The sequence below is a fragment of the Ascaphus truei genome, chromosome 1 (assembly GCF_040206685.1).
Source record: "Ascaphus truei isolate aAscTru1 chromosome 1, aAscTru1.hap1, whole genome shotgun sequence".
Classification (NCBI taxonomy): Eukaryota; Metazoa; Chordata; class Amphibia; order Anura; family Ascaphidae; genus Ascaphus; species Ascaphus truei.
The window spans coordinates 476,565,566-476,582,117 of record NC_134483.1 but is presented as its reverse complement, the minus strand read 5'-3'; the positions used below and the strand labels follow the sequence as shown (position 1 = coordinate 476,582,117).

Sequence of the window (16,552 nt, the reverse complement as noted above, 5' to 3'; positions counted from 1 at the left end):
TACTGTTCTTGTTGGGAGCCATTTAGATCATGAGCCAAGGCCCCAGCGACACCAAAGTTGTAGTAGGTGAAGTTTATATGATCTTTGTATGTGGGCTTGCCTATTCAATAATGAAAACAGGCCTCCATACCAACGGGCAATTGCTTGTCACGGAGTTAAAGCTTCCTGTGGTTAGTACAGATTTATTAAGACTTCATGTCTTCGGTGCCACTGCCACACACAGTATCAAAGGATTAATGCTGCGGGGGTCACATTCAGAATCAGACCAGCACAGCTACATGGCGGCAGACATTGTCTGCGGTGCTGAGGACAGCAAGTATTGCTACATCTGTATTTAAAGCCTTTATTTATATTTAAAAAAAAAAAATGTTAATACAAGACTGAAACAGGGGGTCTCCGGAGCTGAACCCCGTTAATTTCAGGTCCATCGACCCTCTGCTTAGAGAGATACTAATCTCGAAAGGGGGTGCTGGTATCTCCTGCAGTTTTCTGCTGTTTAAAGCTCCCACGTCACACAGGCCAATAGGACGCTGCACCAGCTTCTGATCTAACGGCACCTTCTATGGGGGGTATCTCCAGAAGTCGGAGGTCCCGGAGCTGAAATTAACGGGGTTCAGCTCCAGAGACCCCCTACTTCAATCCTATATTAAAATGTTAAAAAAAAAAAAAAAAATCAAAAACCAGCATGGATTTATTAAAGCATTGTTGATAATAGGGCCAATTATACATTGAGCTTTGGTATTTTGCTGCGACCCACTTAGAAAGTGATTTCTAAATCAGATTTTAATAAAGGTTAATAAGTCCAACTAAGTTGGTCTTTCCCACCTGCATGATTTCATACTGAATGGTGAAATCATGCAGGACACTGAAAAAAATATTAATACAAATAATTCATAAAAAGTCACTACTGCAACATTTCTAAGAAGTAATACACAGTTCAGCACTGATCTCTGCAATACGTGAATCACAAAAGCACTCAGTTCGATAAGAGTTAAAGCAGCGGGTGCAACAAATAACTGTAATTTTTTGTTTACCGGGTTAGATTTTGGAGTCAAAACCTGAAAATCCATTCAACAAATAGTACAAACAGATATCAGAGCCTTACTGTTGACACATCCCCTAGTCAACAGGGGTCTCCAAACCTGTCCTCAAGAGCCGCACACAGGCCAGCTTTTATGGATATCCCGGTTTCAGCACAGGTGGCTCAATCAGTGACTCAGTGCTTGACTGGGCCACTGATTGAGCCACCTATGCTGAAACAGGGATATCCATAAAAGCTGGCCTGTGTGCGGCTCTTGAGGACAGGTTTGGAGACCCCTGCGGCCTAGTGCACCCTGTTCTTCCACTCCTAGACTGAGCGGGTGTCTCTCTCTTCTCTACATGACAAATAGCACTTCAACTTGTAATACAATGGCTAACACAGATGGAGATTTCCACACTATGCTCTACAACTCATTACAGGCCACTGTAAGCCATGACACACAAAGGACCAGGCTAACTTAATTCCCAATGTATCCATGATCCCGGCTATTTGTTGCAGTGGTATGAGTCATGGAAACAGACAGGCAGAGCACGGTGAGGATGGAAAGAAAAACAAAACAAAAAAAATAAGCAATGGACACAAATGACATCTAGAAGCGTTTATTGTATGCAACAAAACTTAAATATGATCATGTGTACATACAAGATGCACATACAGCATTGGGTGCACAGGTTTAAGTGTTCACTATTTCTATGACAAACAATGCTGGATGCAACTCTATTAACCTAAAATAAACTTTTAAAAATGATTCTGATAAGAGAGGCAAATGCAAAACATTGACTTTAGATCAGCAAAACATCTAAAATCGAAGAGCCAGCATTTTTCAACATTTCCTTACAAAGCTGACTAATTCCAACTATTTTTTTTAAAAATTGATTTTTTTTTTTACATCGTTAATAAAAATCTGGCGACCAACATTATAAAATCAATGCCGAACTGTCTGTTAATTCCATACAGTATTCAAACATAAGCTCTTGAGTAAAAGGGCATTTAAATGGTGATATAGGTTTTTATAAAACAAACATCAATATGTACATTTATTTCAAATTATATTAAACCTAACCCCCCCCCCCCCCCCCCAAAAAAAAAAAAAAGGGACGGGAGAAGATTACTTTCTGAAATGTCTGCTTTTGAATTAATATTCAATTTAAGTAATTTGACCCCACTCCGAGCATAGGAAAAGGGAAGATATAGCCGCTACCATATAACTTTTCAAAGGATGGGGATCAAAAGAGAAAAAAAAAAAAACTGTACATCTTATTCGTTTTGAAAAGTAGTCTGGCAGCAAATTTTACATAAGGTAGTTACCAAAGATAAAACCAAGACAGATTACTCTTAACTTTCCAATAACCCCTCTTCCCCTGCTACTGCAGTGGCTGTAAGCTCTCCAGCAGAGCAAGTTTTAAAATCTGCATAGCAGGAGTCTACACGTTTCTTAAAAGCATAAAACTAAACTGGCTGTATATTCAAAACAGTATTTTAGTGTAACGGCACCTCCTGTGTGTTTTTGTAAAGCGGTGCACAGCTCAGACATGACCTATCTTGCTGCCATAGAGACCCTTTAAAACATGGTCTCTAAAGCGATGAAGGCCTATCGTTCGTAATGCTCCATATACCCAATAAAGTGGGATCACGGTGTTCGGCAATTTGCTTCATTGAGTTGAGTTTGTGTTAAAAAAAAAAAAAACAAATAGAAGAAGAAAATCTGTGATACTTTCCAATCTTGTGAGTTTCTTGTTTAGTTCTGTGAAGGAAATCCCTTGTAGGGAAAGAATAGGTTTTCAGTTTGAATGCTTTTGAAAAGGTAGAACGCAGTTAAGGTTTGAGAAACTTGTTTCTGAATATAAAAACAGTTTGAAGCATGCCGTGTTTTGCACTTTCATTTTCTTCCCCTGCGAAGAAGCTTTCTCTTTACCTAGAAGGAAAAAATAAAAAAAAAGGGGGGTGTTAATGTGAAGAACTGAGAGCATTGTGCTCATACGCTTTTTCTCAAAATATTTTCAGCATGTCAAAATAAAGAAAGATCATGCCAGCTGAAGCGCTCACTTGGTTAGAAAGGGTTTTTTTTTTTTTAAGAGACCAATAAAACACTTAAAGCTGCAGACCAAGCAATATCCTACGTTTAAAAAAAAAAAAAAAAATGAATCAGTTCAGTACTATGAGAAAATACTTGTAGCATTAAAAACAAAAAAAAAACCAACTCAATTACATTTTTAAAGCTTTATAATGTAACATGCATTTTTATTTCTATAGCAACCATTTACAAAGTCACATCCCCTTCCTCTTCTGAAATAGGCTCTGGCACACCCCTTTTTGAGCCCTGCCCTCTCTCTAGCAGTGCACCAATTGTATCTAGTGACTGCCTGGTCACATGATCTTCCCCACTGAACTTTTCTTCTTTGATCCTCTTCTGCTGCACAGATTTAGTGAACCCCGAGCCGAATCTTGATCGATCACAGGAGAACGGATCAATCGGCAACTTAGCCAATTACGTATCATTGTGTGGATTGTATTGATGTGCAAATTACAAAGGAAAAATATAAAATAAAAAACAGCATCTTTTTTAAAGCTACTAAATTACCTCAGAGACCCCCTATATGATACTTAAATGTTTATATAACTAAAGAGCTGCATGTGTTTGGTATGGTTCGTAGTTTGGGTCTCTTTGCTGCCAATGGCAAGCACAAACACATTGTTTAACCCTCCATGTGCCATTTGACGCAGCTACTCTATCATGGAGTACGACTCCTGGGTCCCCTACAAGCAGCAGCCATTTAATTCTATTTTCTCATTATTCTAGAGATTGCGTTCTGCGACGTTCTGTTCCATCATCAATGATGCCACGATCACGTGATCACTCCCGATGAGCGGTCACATATGCGCAAAGTGGGGCTGCTTTATCTTAAAAAGCAAACACACTGAATCCATGACATAATATAAGCAACAGAGTTTCACTGCTGAAGACCGCACTTGGCGACTGATACAGGTTGCGTTAACCAACTAAGAAATAAAAAAACAACAACACAAGGAACTCTAAACAATCTGTCAGCTGCACCTTCAAGCATCCTCTCTCTGCTAACTCTGTATCTTCTGTATCCTGGCTGCTCTCACATGCACTAACAAGGTCTGCATCATTAGAAGAATATCCTGGACTGGACTCTATCTCCCACAAGGAATCTCCATCACTCCCCAGAAACTGGCTGCTGAAAAAATGGCAAACAGCTTGTGAACATCAGCTAAACAGAGGAGTTCTAACAATGTAACTGGTATAGAATGAAACAATCCGCTTTTGGGGCGTGAAAAAGCTTCTATTTTTCACAGGCAAGTTCGTGGCACTCGAATAATGTAACATGGTGCACTATATACAGTTGTACTACAGCAGAGGCGCTCAATGTAACTTTCACGAGTATAATAATGTGCGCTCTTGCGAGTGTTACACAATTAGGACCGACTTGGGATAGCTAGATTAACTTGCTGTTACAAAGCCTGCAACATACAGCAAAGTGAGGTGTTGCATGCCTATCGGGCAGAGAGGAGGTGAATATGTCGGATAACCTTTTTATTAGAAAATAGGAAAATCACTATGGTAAAATCCAGTAGTCAATTTCTAATTCTTACCTTTGTAAATCCATTTGCCTTTGTGCTGTCTGTTTTTTGGCTGTCGGGTCCTGCTGTTTTGGTACTTTGGCATTACCTGCCTCAAGCCCCACAGGGCTTTCTTGATTTGCTGCCGCCCTCTTCCGCCCTCTCCCAGCTGGCTTGTTTGGGTCATCGTTCTTTGCTGCACTACCCTGAGATTCAGACTTGGGCGGCCGCCCTCTTCTCGGTTTGGGTGGGATTATCTGTCCCAGGTCATCAGCTTTCTTCTCCTCTGGCTCTTTGAGGATATTCTCTGCCCCAGGCGATGCTGCGGACCTCTTCTTTCCTCGTTCAGTACCAAGGTTAGATGGTGTCGTCTGATCAGAATTTATTTCCTATCAGGGATGCATAATAACTTTTGCATTAGAAACCAAATTGTGAGTTTTATTTTTCAATTAATTTACTGATCGGATACACAAGCTCAGACAAAGATTACAGTAATCAATTGGACAAATGTTTCCGTTAAAAAAAAAAAAGAAAGAAAGTACAACTACATAGATACTGGATTTCTTTCATTAAAACAAAACCTGATGTCTGATGAATGAACTCAGAATAACTAAAGAAGATGGTTTTAGATCAACTGAGCTACTTACATTTAGAGTGAAGAATAACTTTGAAAAAAATCTGTGTTGCCAAATGAGAAAACGGAACCAATTAAGTTTCTGTACGTAAAGGAGCCAAATGTTGATTTGGATACATCGTTTGGGTACATCTGTCTACTGTATAATGCAGAAGTGGCTGACCAAACTGGGGGTAAGTCACCGCTCTATTTCTAATAGTGGTTTTGTAGTAGGAGTGCAAATGTTTATGTTGCAGTGTCGCCGTTTTTCCAATTCTGAGGCTCAACCTCAAAATGTATTTCCTGGGACTATTAAGCAAGTAACAGTGGGTGCTAGGAACACATTACTGGTTAAAATGTATAAGCAAAGTAGATTACCTATTTAAAAAAAAAAATATATATATAAAAAAATAGCAATTTTCTCAAATATTAAAAAATGTGGCAAATGATTAAAATGTTACATTGAAGTTACATTTTCCTTTGTTACACAGGACAGAACATTAGAAAATGAAGCTGAAAGGTTACCTTGTGCTTCACAGACTCAGTCTTCGCTGGTGTGACGGAAATTCTTACAGGATGCTCGTCGTTCTCACTAACTCCAATCTCAGACACTTCAGAGCACAGATCCCTGGAAAAGAAGTGGACACGTAGCCAAGCGTTTCTTTAAATCTTACAATCTCATTGGTCTGTGATTAAGGCACATGGAGATCAAGTATCTTGCCAAAGGTCGCAAGGAGCGCTGGATTCAAACTGGGTTCACCTGGTTCAAAGGCAGTAACATTACCAGTAAGCTCCTCCTATTTAAGCTGAATGCTGATCTATATAAATGTATGAAGCTGGTTACATTTTAGTTTGTAATAGCAAAAATACACAAGAATTACAAATTCTACTTGCTACTATTTAAGTGTAGCGCACAGTATGAACAACTTGCAAAGATCCAGTCGTTTCTACACACAAAATGTTGTTAACCTTTTCTGTGCCAGGTGGCTTGTGCTTACTCAATGTATTTGTGGTCTTCACTGACTGCGAGCAGCGTTGCGTGTATTAATAAAACAATATTGCTTTTTTTGTCATTCTACAAAGCAGGTGTATCTGAAAAAAAAGTGTGTGCCTGAAACTCAATCTTTGTTGAGAGCTTTCTAAACTGAATTAAATAGATTAGAACAAATTGCTGAAAACCAATGACCCGCTATAATCCATTCAATAGTCAGTTTTTAGAAAGTTAATTGATCGCTTACAAAAAAACATTTTATATTTCAGGTAAATCATATTGCAGTTCTTAAAAGTAATTTCATTTGAGCATGTCAATCAATCTCTGTTGAAACAAGCACTGCTACTTTAAGTACAGAACCATCAACAAAACAAACTGCTTAACTCATGTTCTAAAGCAGGGATGTCAAAGTCATTTCATATGAGGCCTGATTAGATTTTATTGTACTTAATTCGGGACATACATTTTCAAAATACGCATATTAAAGACAGTAATGCGGTTGTGTCAGATGTCAGCTCTTGCCCCCCACTTCCCCTGTCTTCTCACCCCTTCACACATTGCCTATCTCACCCGCCTCCTCACACGCTGCCTATCCCCCCCCCTCTGCCTCACTCACTTAACACCCCCTCCATATTCAGCTCTTAATATCACCCCCTCCCCATATCACTCTTAATACCCCCCATTCCTACTCTTACGGGGTGAACCATAAATATGAAAGTAGAGTTTTTTCCCCTCAGCAGGACCGTGCTTTTAACCTGCGCAGTGCTGGCAGGATCTCTTCCAAATGACCACTCTAGAACTTCATGCAAAGTCTGGATTAACCCTTTAAACCAGGTGAGGCAGCTAGAGGGCACCAATATTGGCTCAACAAGCCTAACGAGAATGCCTGCTGTAGTCAAGTGCACAAGCGACATGAGGCCGCACCGTCCCCTCCCCCACACCAGCTCTGCCCATGTCCCGTTACAGTCCATGCTGGTCTGTGGGCCAGACAGAAGTATCTGGGAGGCCCACAGGGCTTAGGCTGCGCTTATAGTGCTGGCGATGCCGCGGCAAAACAAATGTACTGCCGCCGACACGTGCGCTTATAGTAAGCGCGACGGGAGCAACGCAAATTTTTGTAGCCGGTCGAATTACATTTTTCAGAGGCTGTCGCCACATGTGACAGCCTCTGAACCAATCAATGACCTGGTCGCCCGCGACGTCGCCGGAAAGCGAATTACAAGTTTCGCTAGCGGCGACGTTATCCGTCGTCGCGCACACTATAAGCGTGGCCTTATGTTTCACAGCCCTGCTCTCAAGTAAAAGTTAAAATGAAGACATACCTCTGTCTGTTCCCAACAGGAGAACCGGACTCTGAATTCACATTCACGATGCTTCCAGTCTCAGACACCGTATTTCTATTGTAAGGTCTCCGACCAGCGGCAGAAAGAGGCTTATTAACTGCACCTAGCACAGTTGTTGGTTTGGGCTAAGAAGGCAAGAAAGAGAGAGAAAGAGAGAGAGAGAAAGAGAGAGAAAGAGAGAGAGAGAGAAAGAGAGAGAGAGAGAGAGGGGAGAGAGAGAGACACATTAACAGGCAGCATGTACATTTCTCGGCAAGAACATTTACACCTAACTTTCTTTTACATCAGTGTCAGATATGCGCACAATTTATTTAATAACTGACGTTTAAAAAACAAAGGGATAGCATTCAGTAATGTGATAACACCCCTAGTTGGGCAGGAATGCCCAAAAAGCTTGTATTACAAGACAGTTCAGTCTTCCTTTTATTTCGCAATACCATAACAGTATAGAAAATTACACACCACCAACTATTTCAAGGGTCAACATATCTATACTAACTTCCCCCCCCCCACAAATGATTTAAAAGTATAAAAAGTTGGTAGGACCTGGAGTACCCACCAGGCTGGTGGTTCATGTACCACAGGTTACGGGGCTCCTAATCCAAGTAGATCTTAATGTCGTTCAAGACAAGGGAATGCATAACAAACCTGCCGGTGCAAATCATACTTCCCTAATCCCTCTGTTCCTCATCACCACTGAGAGTAGGCATTTCTCTTACCAGGCACTCGTATTCATGGAGTAAAAGAACACATTTCCAAGCTTTCTTTTTTATTATTAAGTAGAAACTTCCCAAATAAAAACACAATAGTAGTTCAGACACCTGTTACATCTGAGGAACCTAAATATGATCTAACTAAAAAAATACTATATAAGCGGCTCTATGTCCCAAAAAGTTAAAATATGTCCCCTCAGCGTAGCTCTGTAGTTTTTAAAACAGTCCCAAATGATTAAGCTCTTGATGGTGAATATTAATCTACATTTTTAAAAACATGCTGTCATGCGGGGGTCACATTTTTGCATATACCATACCTTTCCTGTTAAAAGAAGGGTCCGTGTCTCATCACATATGAAGCTCTTATCATTGCAAAAGTCCTGATAGATGAGGAAACAAGTTACATTTTTTTTTGCATAACATTTCACTTCAAGACCTAGTACTTTTAGCCCAATGTTACAAAGACCACAAAGTCTCCCTCCTACACAAACACCCACCCCTCCTGCCCAAATCTAAAATTATGACACCAACACTAAGGTAAATAGAGCCACCTCTATTAATTTAGCTTCTAACATTTTATTTACATCTACCATAAAATAACACATATGAAACAAAAAAAAATAAAATCACCTTTTCAGGTTGCGTGAAAAATCTGGTTGCCAACACTGGGTCCTTGGGCGTTTCAATATGAGTCGTCGAACTCTTGCTATTCATGACACAGAGGGCCACATCACAGACTGTGTAGAGTTTCTGGAGGCGGTAGAGATTGCCAAAACCAAAATGTTATTACACCAATAAATAGATACGTGCATTCTCCACTAAAAATAATCAAACAGCACAATACAATTCAGGTCATGGGATCACTAAAATACCACTTAACAATTGCTGGAGCATTGTCTGCTGACTAAGGATTGCCTCAAAATTGTTTAGGATAGTCAGTATTAAACTACATTCTATATGAACAGATAAACTTGCTGGGCACTCCTGATTGCATACGTTGGTGGCATGTTAACTCACTTTAAAAAATGAATATATAACAAAAAAGTAGATCAGATTGAAAAACAAAAAAAGCCCATGCCCATCAAGTTCAATCCTTGTTAAATTCTAAATGGGTGCGTTACTCATCTTATATGCATAGGTATCCATCCTTGATTATAAAAATCCTTCCAGACTAGAAAATTAGCTTGCTACATGGATTACATTTTTTTTAACTTGTGACCGAACAATACATAATAACATAGTTGCATCTAGTGCTTTAGAGAAATACAGTAACTAAAAACACTTTCACGAGGGATGGAGGGAGCCTGGCTTGGACAGTACTGGGGTACTTGTAGCCGACTGCACGTACTCCAGCTAAGCTCCGCTGGAACACAGTGAGAGCCCCAAAAAGAGATCAGAAGCCCCATCTACAGAAACGGAGGCAGTGGATTGATCAGTGAACCTGTGCCCGCCGATCGGGGCCCAGTATGAATCGCTGAATTTGGCCCCGAAAGTACATTCTCACTGCATCGTGGTTTCCCCATCGTGATTCCCCCTCGTCCCTCAAGGTACAAGTCTTGAACGCATAAGCAAGATGGCCACCGCGGCTGAGCCCTTCATTGTAGCAGGCGCAAGAAATTTGTGGGGGGACACAGACATACCAAGGAAGGTGGTCTGATGAGGCCTACCCTGCTCCTCCTTAGAACACGGAACAGAGAACAGAGAACTCAGCCACATGGGGAACCCCCACAACTGGCCTGAGCAGTGAGGAGCGCACAGACAAGCTCAGATCCTGCCAACCAGCTGGAGTCGATCTCTGTGAAATCAGGGGGCTACGATGAACTTACATGGGGGTGCTGCATATCCCATATACTGCGAATACAATGAGGTGGACCAGACAGCTTCATAATGGAGGCAATAAGGCAGATAGCCATTAACCTATCAAGCAGCATAAATAAAACTATGTAGTGAAAATATTTAATAAATAACATAACAACAGGGTCTTTAATCCACAGCACAAGATGTATTAAAACAGAAATTTGTTAAAGTGTATGATTTCTGTTACAAAATCTCAAATAAAGGCCTGCCTACCAAGGAGAAAGACAGACAGACAGAGACAGGCACAGACAGACAGACAGGCAGAGAGAGATAGACAGAGAAAGACAGACAGACAGACACAGACAGACAGGCAGGCAGAGGCCTCGGACATAGTGCACTGAGCGTCGCTGAGCAGTGCTCTCGCTTGCTGACGCTCGCGCTACCAGGAGCTTTTTGCTGTCCTGACAGAGGAGACAGCAAGCGCGCGTGGGAGGCGGGTATCACTGTGTGTGTGTGTGTGTGTGTGTCACTTGGTAGCTGTCAGTGTGTGTGTGTCACTTTGAAGTGTTCTGTGTGTTTGTGTGTCACTGGGGAACGTGTGTATGTGTGTGTGTGTGTATATTATATAATATTTTAAAAATTAAAAAAAAAAAAGACGTGATGAGAATAAATTATTTATTAACATTGTGCAACTTTGATAAATATATTCACGCAAGCACGCAAGCACGCAAGCGCACACACACACACACACACACACGCGCACACACACACAGGGGGCAGGGACCGGAGCAGAAGGGAGACAGCGATGGGGGCAGGGACCGGAGCAGAAGGGGGGCAGGGACCGGATCAGAAGGAGGGCAGGGACCGGAGCAGAAGGGGGGCAGGGACCGGAGCAGAAGGGGGGCAGGGACCGGAGCAGAAGGGGGGCAGGGACCGGAGCAGAAGGGGGGCAGCGATCGGGGCATCACCCCCCCCCCCCTCCTACACACACACAGACACACACAACACACACAACACACACACAACACACACTGCCTTCTGTCTGGTAATGGCGGCTCTGTAGGGAACCGGCTGAAGCCCCATTGGATGGGAGCGGTCACGTGACCGCTTCCCCGAGCACCAAATTTCAGTTTGGCGCTCGGGGAAGAGTTTCTCCTCCTCAGCGCGCATCAGCGTGCATGAGGAGGGAGAAACTATAGCCGCGCTGATAACCGGTGCAGGGGCGTTCTGCATCTGTTCAGTGCGGCTCAGCACGCCTCAGCGACGCTGAGTGCTCTATGGCCCGGGCCAGAGACAGACAGACAGGCAGAGACAGACAGACAGGCAGGCAGAGACAGACAGACAGACAGACAGAGACAGACAGGCAGAGACAGACAGACAGACAGACAGGCAGGCAGAGACAGACAGACAGGCAGGCAGAGACAGACAGACAGGCAGGCAGAGACAGACAGACAGACAGGCAGGCAGGCAGAGACAGACAGACAGACAGGCAGGCAGAGACAGACAGACAGATAGGCAGGCAGAGACAGACAGACAGGCAGGCAGAGACAGACAGACAGACAGACAGAGACAGACAGACAGACAGGCAGAGACAGACAGACAGGCAGAGACAGACAGGCAGGCAGAGACAGACAGACAGACAGACAGACAGAGAGAGAGACAGACAGAGAGACAGACAGAGAGACAGAGACAGAGAGAGAGACAGAGAGAGACAGAGAGAGACAGAGAGAGACAGAGAGAGACAGAGAGAGACAGAGAGAGACAGACAACCATTTTCTTTGGAAGAAATTCTAGATTCAATAAAGACCATTAATTCCTCCAAAGCCTCAGATCCAGCCGCCTTCTCAAACCTGTATTACAAAAGGTTTAATGTTATCTTTTTTAATTTTTTAATCTTTTTATTAGCTTTTGAATATGAAACAATATAAATACAATAAACATGCATAGTATAAATATATATATATACTTGCATATATACACGAGAGAGAGAGAGAGAGAGAGAAAGAGAGAGAGAGAGAGAGAGAGAGAGAGAGAGAGAGAAAACTGATTAACATACTGTCAAATCTACAGTATTTATATGGTTTCATATTATTCAAAAAACAATTAAAAACAAAAAAACAGAAAACCTTTTGTAATACTGGTTTGGGAAGGCGCCTGGATCTGAGGCTTTGGGAGGACATAATGGTCTTTATTGAATCTAGAATTTCTTCCAAAGAAAATAGTTTAACAAATTGTTTCGACACTTGTGGGTGTACATTGGTTCAGGTAGTCCTGAATTGCTTTCTCCTTGGTAGTATCTTTGACCAGAGATTGCTTCAATTGTTTAATGATGTCTTAAAAGGGACCAAGCTACCCAACAAGATGATATCTGCATCAATCTCAGCAATACCAAAATAGGGAAGAGATAGAAGCTGTTTCAATTAGAGACCCATTTCCTTAATAAACAGACATTAAGATTTTTGCTAAAGTACTCACAAGAACAAACAATTGTCTGAATTCTATTATTCACCCAGACCAAGTTGGTTTAGTTCCTGAATGCCAAGTTTCCGATACCATAAGGAGAGTGATTAAATCTTATACATCACTAGGAACACACAAAAATCCCACTATGATTTTGGCACTGGATAGCGAAAAAGCTTATCGCGTCTCTTGGCCGTTTATGTTCCAAGCCCATCATCAACACAGTGTTCGATTCTCACTTTTTAAACTGGCTCAAGGGATTGTAAAACTCCCCGACTGTACAGTGCAAGCATTGGCTTTTGCCTCAGACCCTATCCTGGTCAGCAAATTTATTTGTCATGTTGTCCCTTTTCCCCCTTTATTATTTGCAATAGTCATAGAAACCCTTGCATCTCAAATAAGAACAAATAAAGGCATTTAAGGTATGAAAGTAGATCAAAATATCACACTTTGCAGACATCTTGGTTACACTGAGGGGAATACTTGTCACTGGGAGGAGAGAAGGGACAGCGGGCACTGCTCGGCTGATAGTAAATGCTGGACTGCGCTGGGTTAAAAAGTTATTTATTTAGCCATTTGCAAACATGAATAAAAAGGGTAGGTCCCCCGTAGTACCTCTAACGCGTTTCGCCCCTATGGGGCTTTGTCTTGGTTACACTAAAAGATCCTCTCCATTCCCTTACTTTCTTATTCCTTGATCTAATACAGCTCGGACAGGTCTCAAACTTTAATGTAATGCAAATTAAATCGAAAGCATTAGGCTTGCACGTCCTAGCCCATATCTATAAGCCCATAACACTCCATTTTGATAACCAGTGGAAAGACTAAAACGTCAAATACCTAGGGAATAAACATTGCAAAACCATATGAAAGTGTATATATGGTAGTAATTACCCTGCGCACTCTAAACAATTGATAAAAGCTATGAGTCAGTGGAAAGATGACACAAATTAAAGGGGCAAACAATGCTCTTTTTAAAAGCAGGGGGTCTCTGGAGCTGAACCACCTTAATTTCACAGCCCTGCAGACCAATAGGAAGCCGTGATGTCATCATGGTTCGGCTTCCTGTTGGCACGCGTGACGCGGGAGCTTTAAACCGCTGGTAGCCGAGCAGAGTGTAATACTACAGAGGTAAGTATATATGGAAGCGGGGGGGGGGGGGGCACAAGAAATTAATGGGGTTCAGCTCAGGAGACCCACTGCTTCAATAGAGTTTTAAAAAAAAAAAAGTGGCAAGAGGAAAAAGGTGCTTGGATTGCTTTTTTAATGGATGGGAAGGGTTCATTTATTGAAGATCAACACCCTTCCATGGGCACCATACCTATTCAGGATCTCACCGAGCTCTAAACTACTACAGGTAATGAAAGACCTACAAAAGGTAATCTCCAGATTTGTTTGGAACGGCTGAAAGCACAAAATGAAAAAACAAAACAAAAACAATGATGAGAACACATCAGGCAGGTGGCACCATCTGGGACTAAGCCGTGGGTGGACTTGGAGAGATCCTTGGCCATGGTTGACGATTCAAGTTTATTTTGGTTACCCAAGAACTTTAGACAGCAAAATTATATACAGTGTCCATCAGTGCTTAAACACTATGTTCAGTATATGTACGATAACTTCGGCATTTTTATTCTAAACTGCTCTGATCCCTTTAACTTCCATTTTAAACAACAGAGTTTGAACCGGACATAGTCGATCCTTTATTTACACAATGGTGGGTTTCAGGTATTTTACAGATTAAGGATCCCTTTGAAGGTTCCAATATAGTCATTTCACATTCTACAGGACTTCAAAAAAACTCCCCCATGGGTGGTTTTTACCAATATCTACAACATCGGGCACTGTTTCCTCTTCAACTTATACTGAGGCAGCCACTAGACGCTTAACCTTTTGAACAGTTGTATAATAAGGTCCATTACGAAAAGGGAGCTATTTCACGTCTCTACAAACTATTTACCCCCAAAGACAATGTTAAGTCCAAGTTCATGGTGCAATGGGAGGAACAAACTAGTTCCCGCATAGGATGAAGAAAAATGCGGGGAAATCTTTGCAAGTCTCCAAATTGCCAATCAAAGCTAACATAAAACAAGATGAAATTAAATGACTACACAGGAGGTAAACAAACACCTGACCGAGCACGTCAAATTTACCTGGGGCACTGTAGTTCGTGCTGGCAGGAGTGTGGGCAAAGGGGCTCACTAATCCTCTTATGGTGGTCCTGTCCCCAAAAATTAACAGATGTGGAAGAAAGGTCCACCTCCTCATAGAATGGGTGACGAAGCTTTCTATAGAAACCTTGGGACCTATACTATGGTCATGCCCTACGGTTCAGATATTCTGGAATATGATCCGCTCTATAGCTGAGGAAATAGCAGGAGAAGAGATCCCTCTAGACCCCCTGGTGTTCCTTCTAGCGAAACCAATGGACTCAGTCTCAGCTTCCACGAGAAAACTAATCTCACACCTGCTCACAGCAGCTCGCTAACAGCCAACTGGAAAAAAATAAACCCCCCGTCCAAACAGATGGTCCTCCGTAGAACAAATGAGGTTAAATTGATGGAGTACTTGTCGGCCCTCCTGAACCAGAGCCTGGACCGGTTCAACAAGGTCTGTGACTTATGGCCCTACAATTAAGATTAAAACCCCCGAATCACCTGATCGCTGCGCCTTACGCACGTCCCCCCCTCCCCCTTTTTTCTTTCTCTACCTGTCCTTCACTATCCTCACTTATAAAATAAGAGGAGTTACTGCCCCAGCATGTTTTATGCAAGCTTCCCTGTATAGGTCTTGAAAGATTGACTGTCTTACTGTATGTACAATGTGTTATAAACATGCCTCCTGTCAACGTTATGGAATGTTGCCTGTAACCCTCCATGAAAACCAAAAAAAATGTTTGTTAAAAAATAAAAAAAAAATAAACCAAACCATGGGACCTGGCAACATTTTACTTAAAACACCCATTTACGTGATTGATAAGACATACAAACTCATGATGCATATCCTTAACGTTGCTAAATCCGTGAAAAAACACACACACACACACACACACACACACACACACACACACACACACACACACACTTTATTTATAATGCACAAAATATTAGTCTTAAACATATTGTTTTAGATGTTGTTTGCTGCTTTTTCTATACATGACTTTCCCCATCTAATCTCCTCTCTTTTTATGTACCTCTCCTCCCCCAACCGACTGAGGTTTTTGTTCAGAAAAACAAAGATAGATCCATAGACCTAAAAAAAAAAAAATGTTGCAGAATACAATCAATTCTTACTTCGTTTACTTTAGGATCATCTGGTGATTGAGCATCCCGGGTCTGCTTGATGTTCTCGCACATTTTCTTCATGAAGGCGTGACTGTTATTCTCGTTCTTGGTCATTAGAACTTCAAGCATGAACCAAAGGCACCTTATTTGGAAAAAAAATGGTTTCGTTTAATATGCATATGAAAAACAAAATGGTTAAGCTTGTGTTTTGCCCAAGGCTTAATAAATAATAATAATAATAAAGAAAAAAGGTAGAAAGAATTTTAGAAGAAATCAGGCACAATATTTTAACTCTTTTAGCCCACGTTTGTCTCTTTCGACAATGGGGTCGTTTGTGACATGGCTTTGTGAGAGATTAGGCCATATTACACAGTGACTACAAGAACACAAACACAGAAATAAACACAGTGCCATTAAACCATAAACCCAGCAAGATATTCATTTTTTTTATGGATAAATTGTATGCATGTCCCATTTGCACTCATTTGGAAATGAATAGCTCCTTGCAAGAAATCTCGTCATCTGCTTGAGCAGGTTTGCAAATGATGTATTTTTGGTTTGCAGCCAACAGGAAGCATCTGAAGTGTGCTAGAAATGAGAATAAACATGGGCTTTATGTATTCATTGCTACCAATTCTCTGAGAGCCCTGATGGATTTAAGGTAGGAAGTAATGGACACTTCATTTGAAAGGGGAAGCTCCACTTATTCTAAAAATCACATGAA

The 16,552-nt window shown here is 41.6% G+C and overlaps 1 protein-coding gene across 3 annotated transcripts in view; it reads right to left on the bottom strand.

Annotated features, from left to right (window-relative positions):
- Positions 1–1,625: 1,625 nt before the first annotated feature.
- Positions 1,626–16,552, bottom strand: part of PDS5A (PDS5 cohesin associated factor A) — a 118,700-nt gene continuing 103,773 nt past the window's right edge. Inside the window, exons 27-34 of one of the 3 annotated variants that reach the window (XM_075567727.1) lie at positions 15,838–15,970; positions 8,918–9,037; positions 8,605–8,667; positions 7,554–7,699; positions 5,766–5,868; positions 4,661–5,016; positions 4,098–4,245; positions 1,626–2,957 (exon numbers count right to left, since the gene is read on the bottom strand). In XM_075567727.1, the coding sequence (XP_075423842.1) occupies positions 2,922–2,957; positions 4,098–4,245; positions 4,661–5,016; positions 5,766–5,868; positions 7,554–7,699; positions 8,605–8,667; positions 8,918–9,037; positions 15,838–15,970 (1,105 nt within the window). In that variant the 3' untranslated portion in view covers positions 1,626–2,921. The remainder of the gene's footprint in view (positions 2,958–4,097; positions 4,246–4,660; positions 5,017–5,765; positions 5,869–7,553; positions 7,700–8,604; positions 8,668–8,917; positions 9,038–15,837; positions 15,971–16,552) is intronic. The other 2 variants (XM_075567737.1, XM_075567748.1) reach the window with 2 other exon arrangements.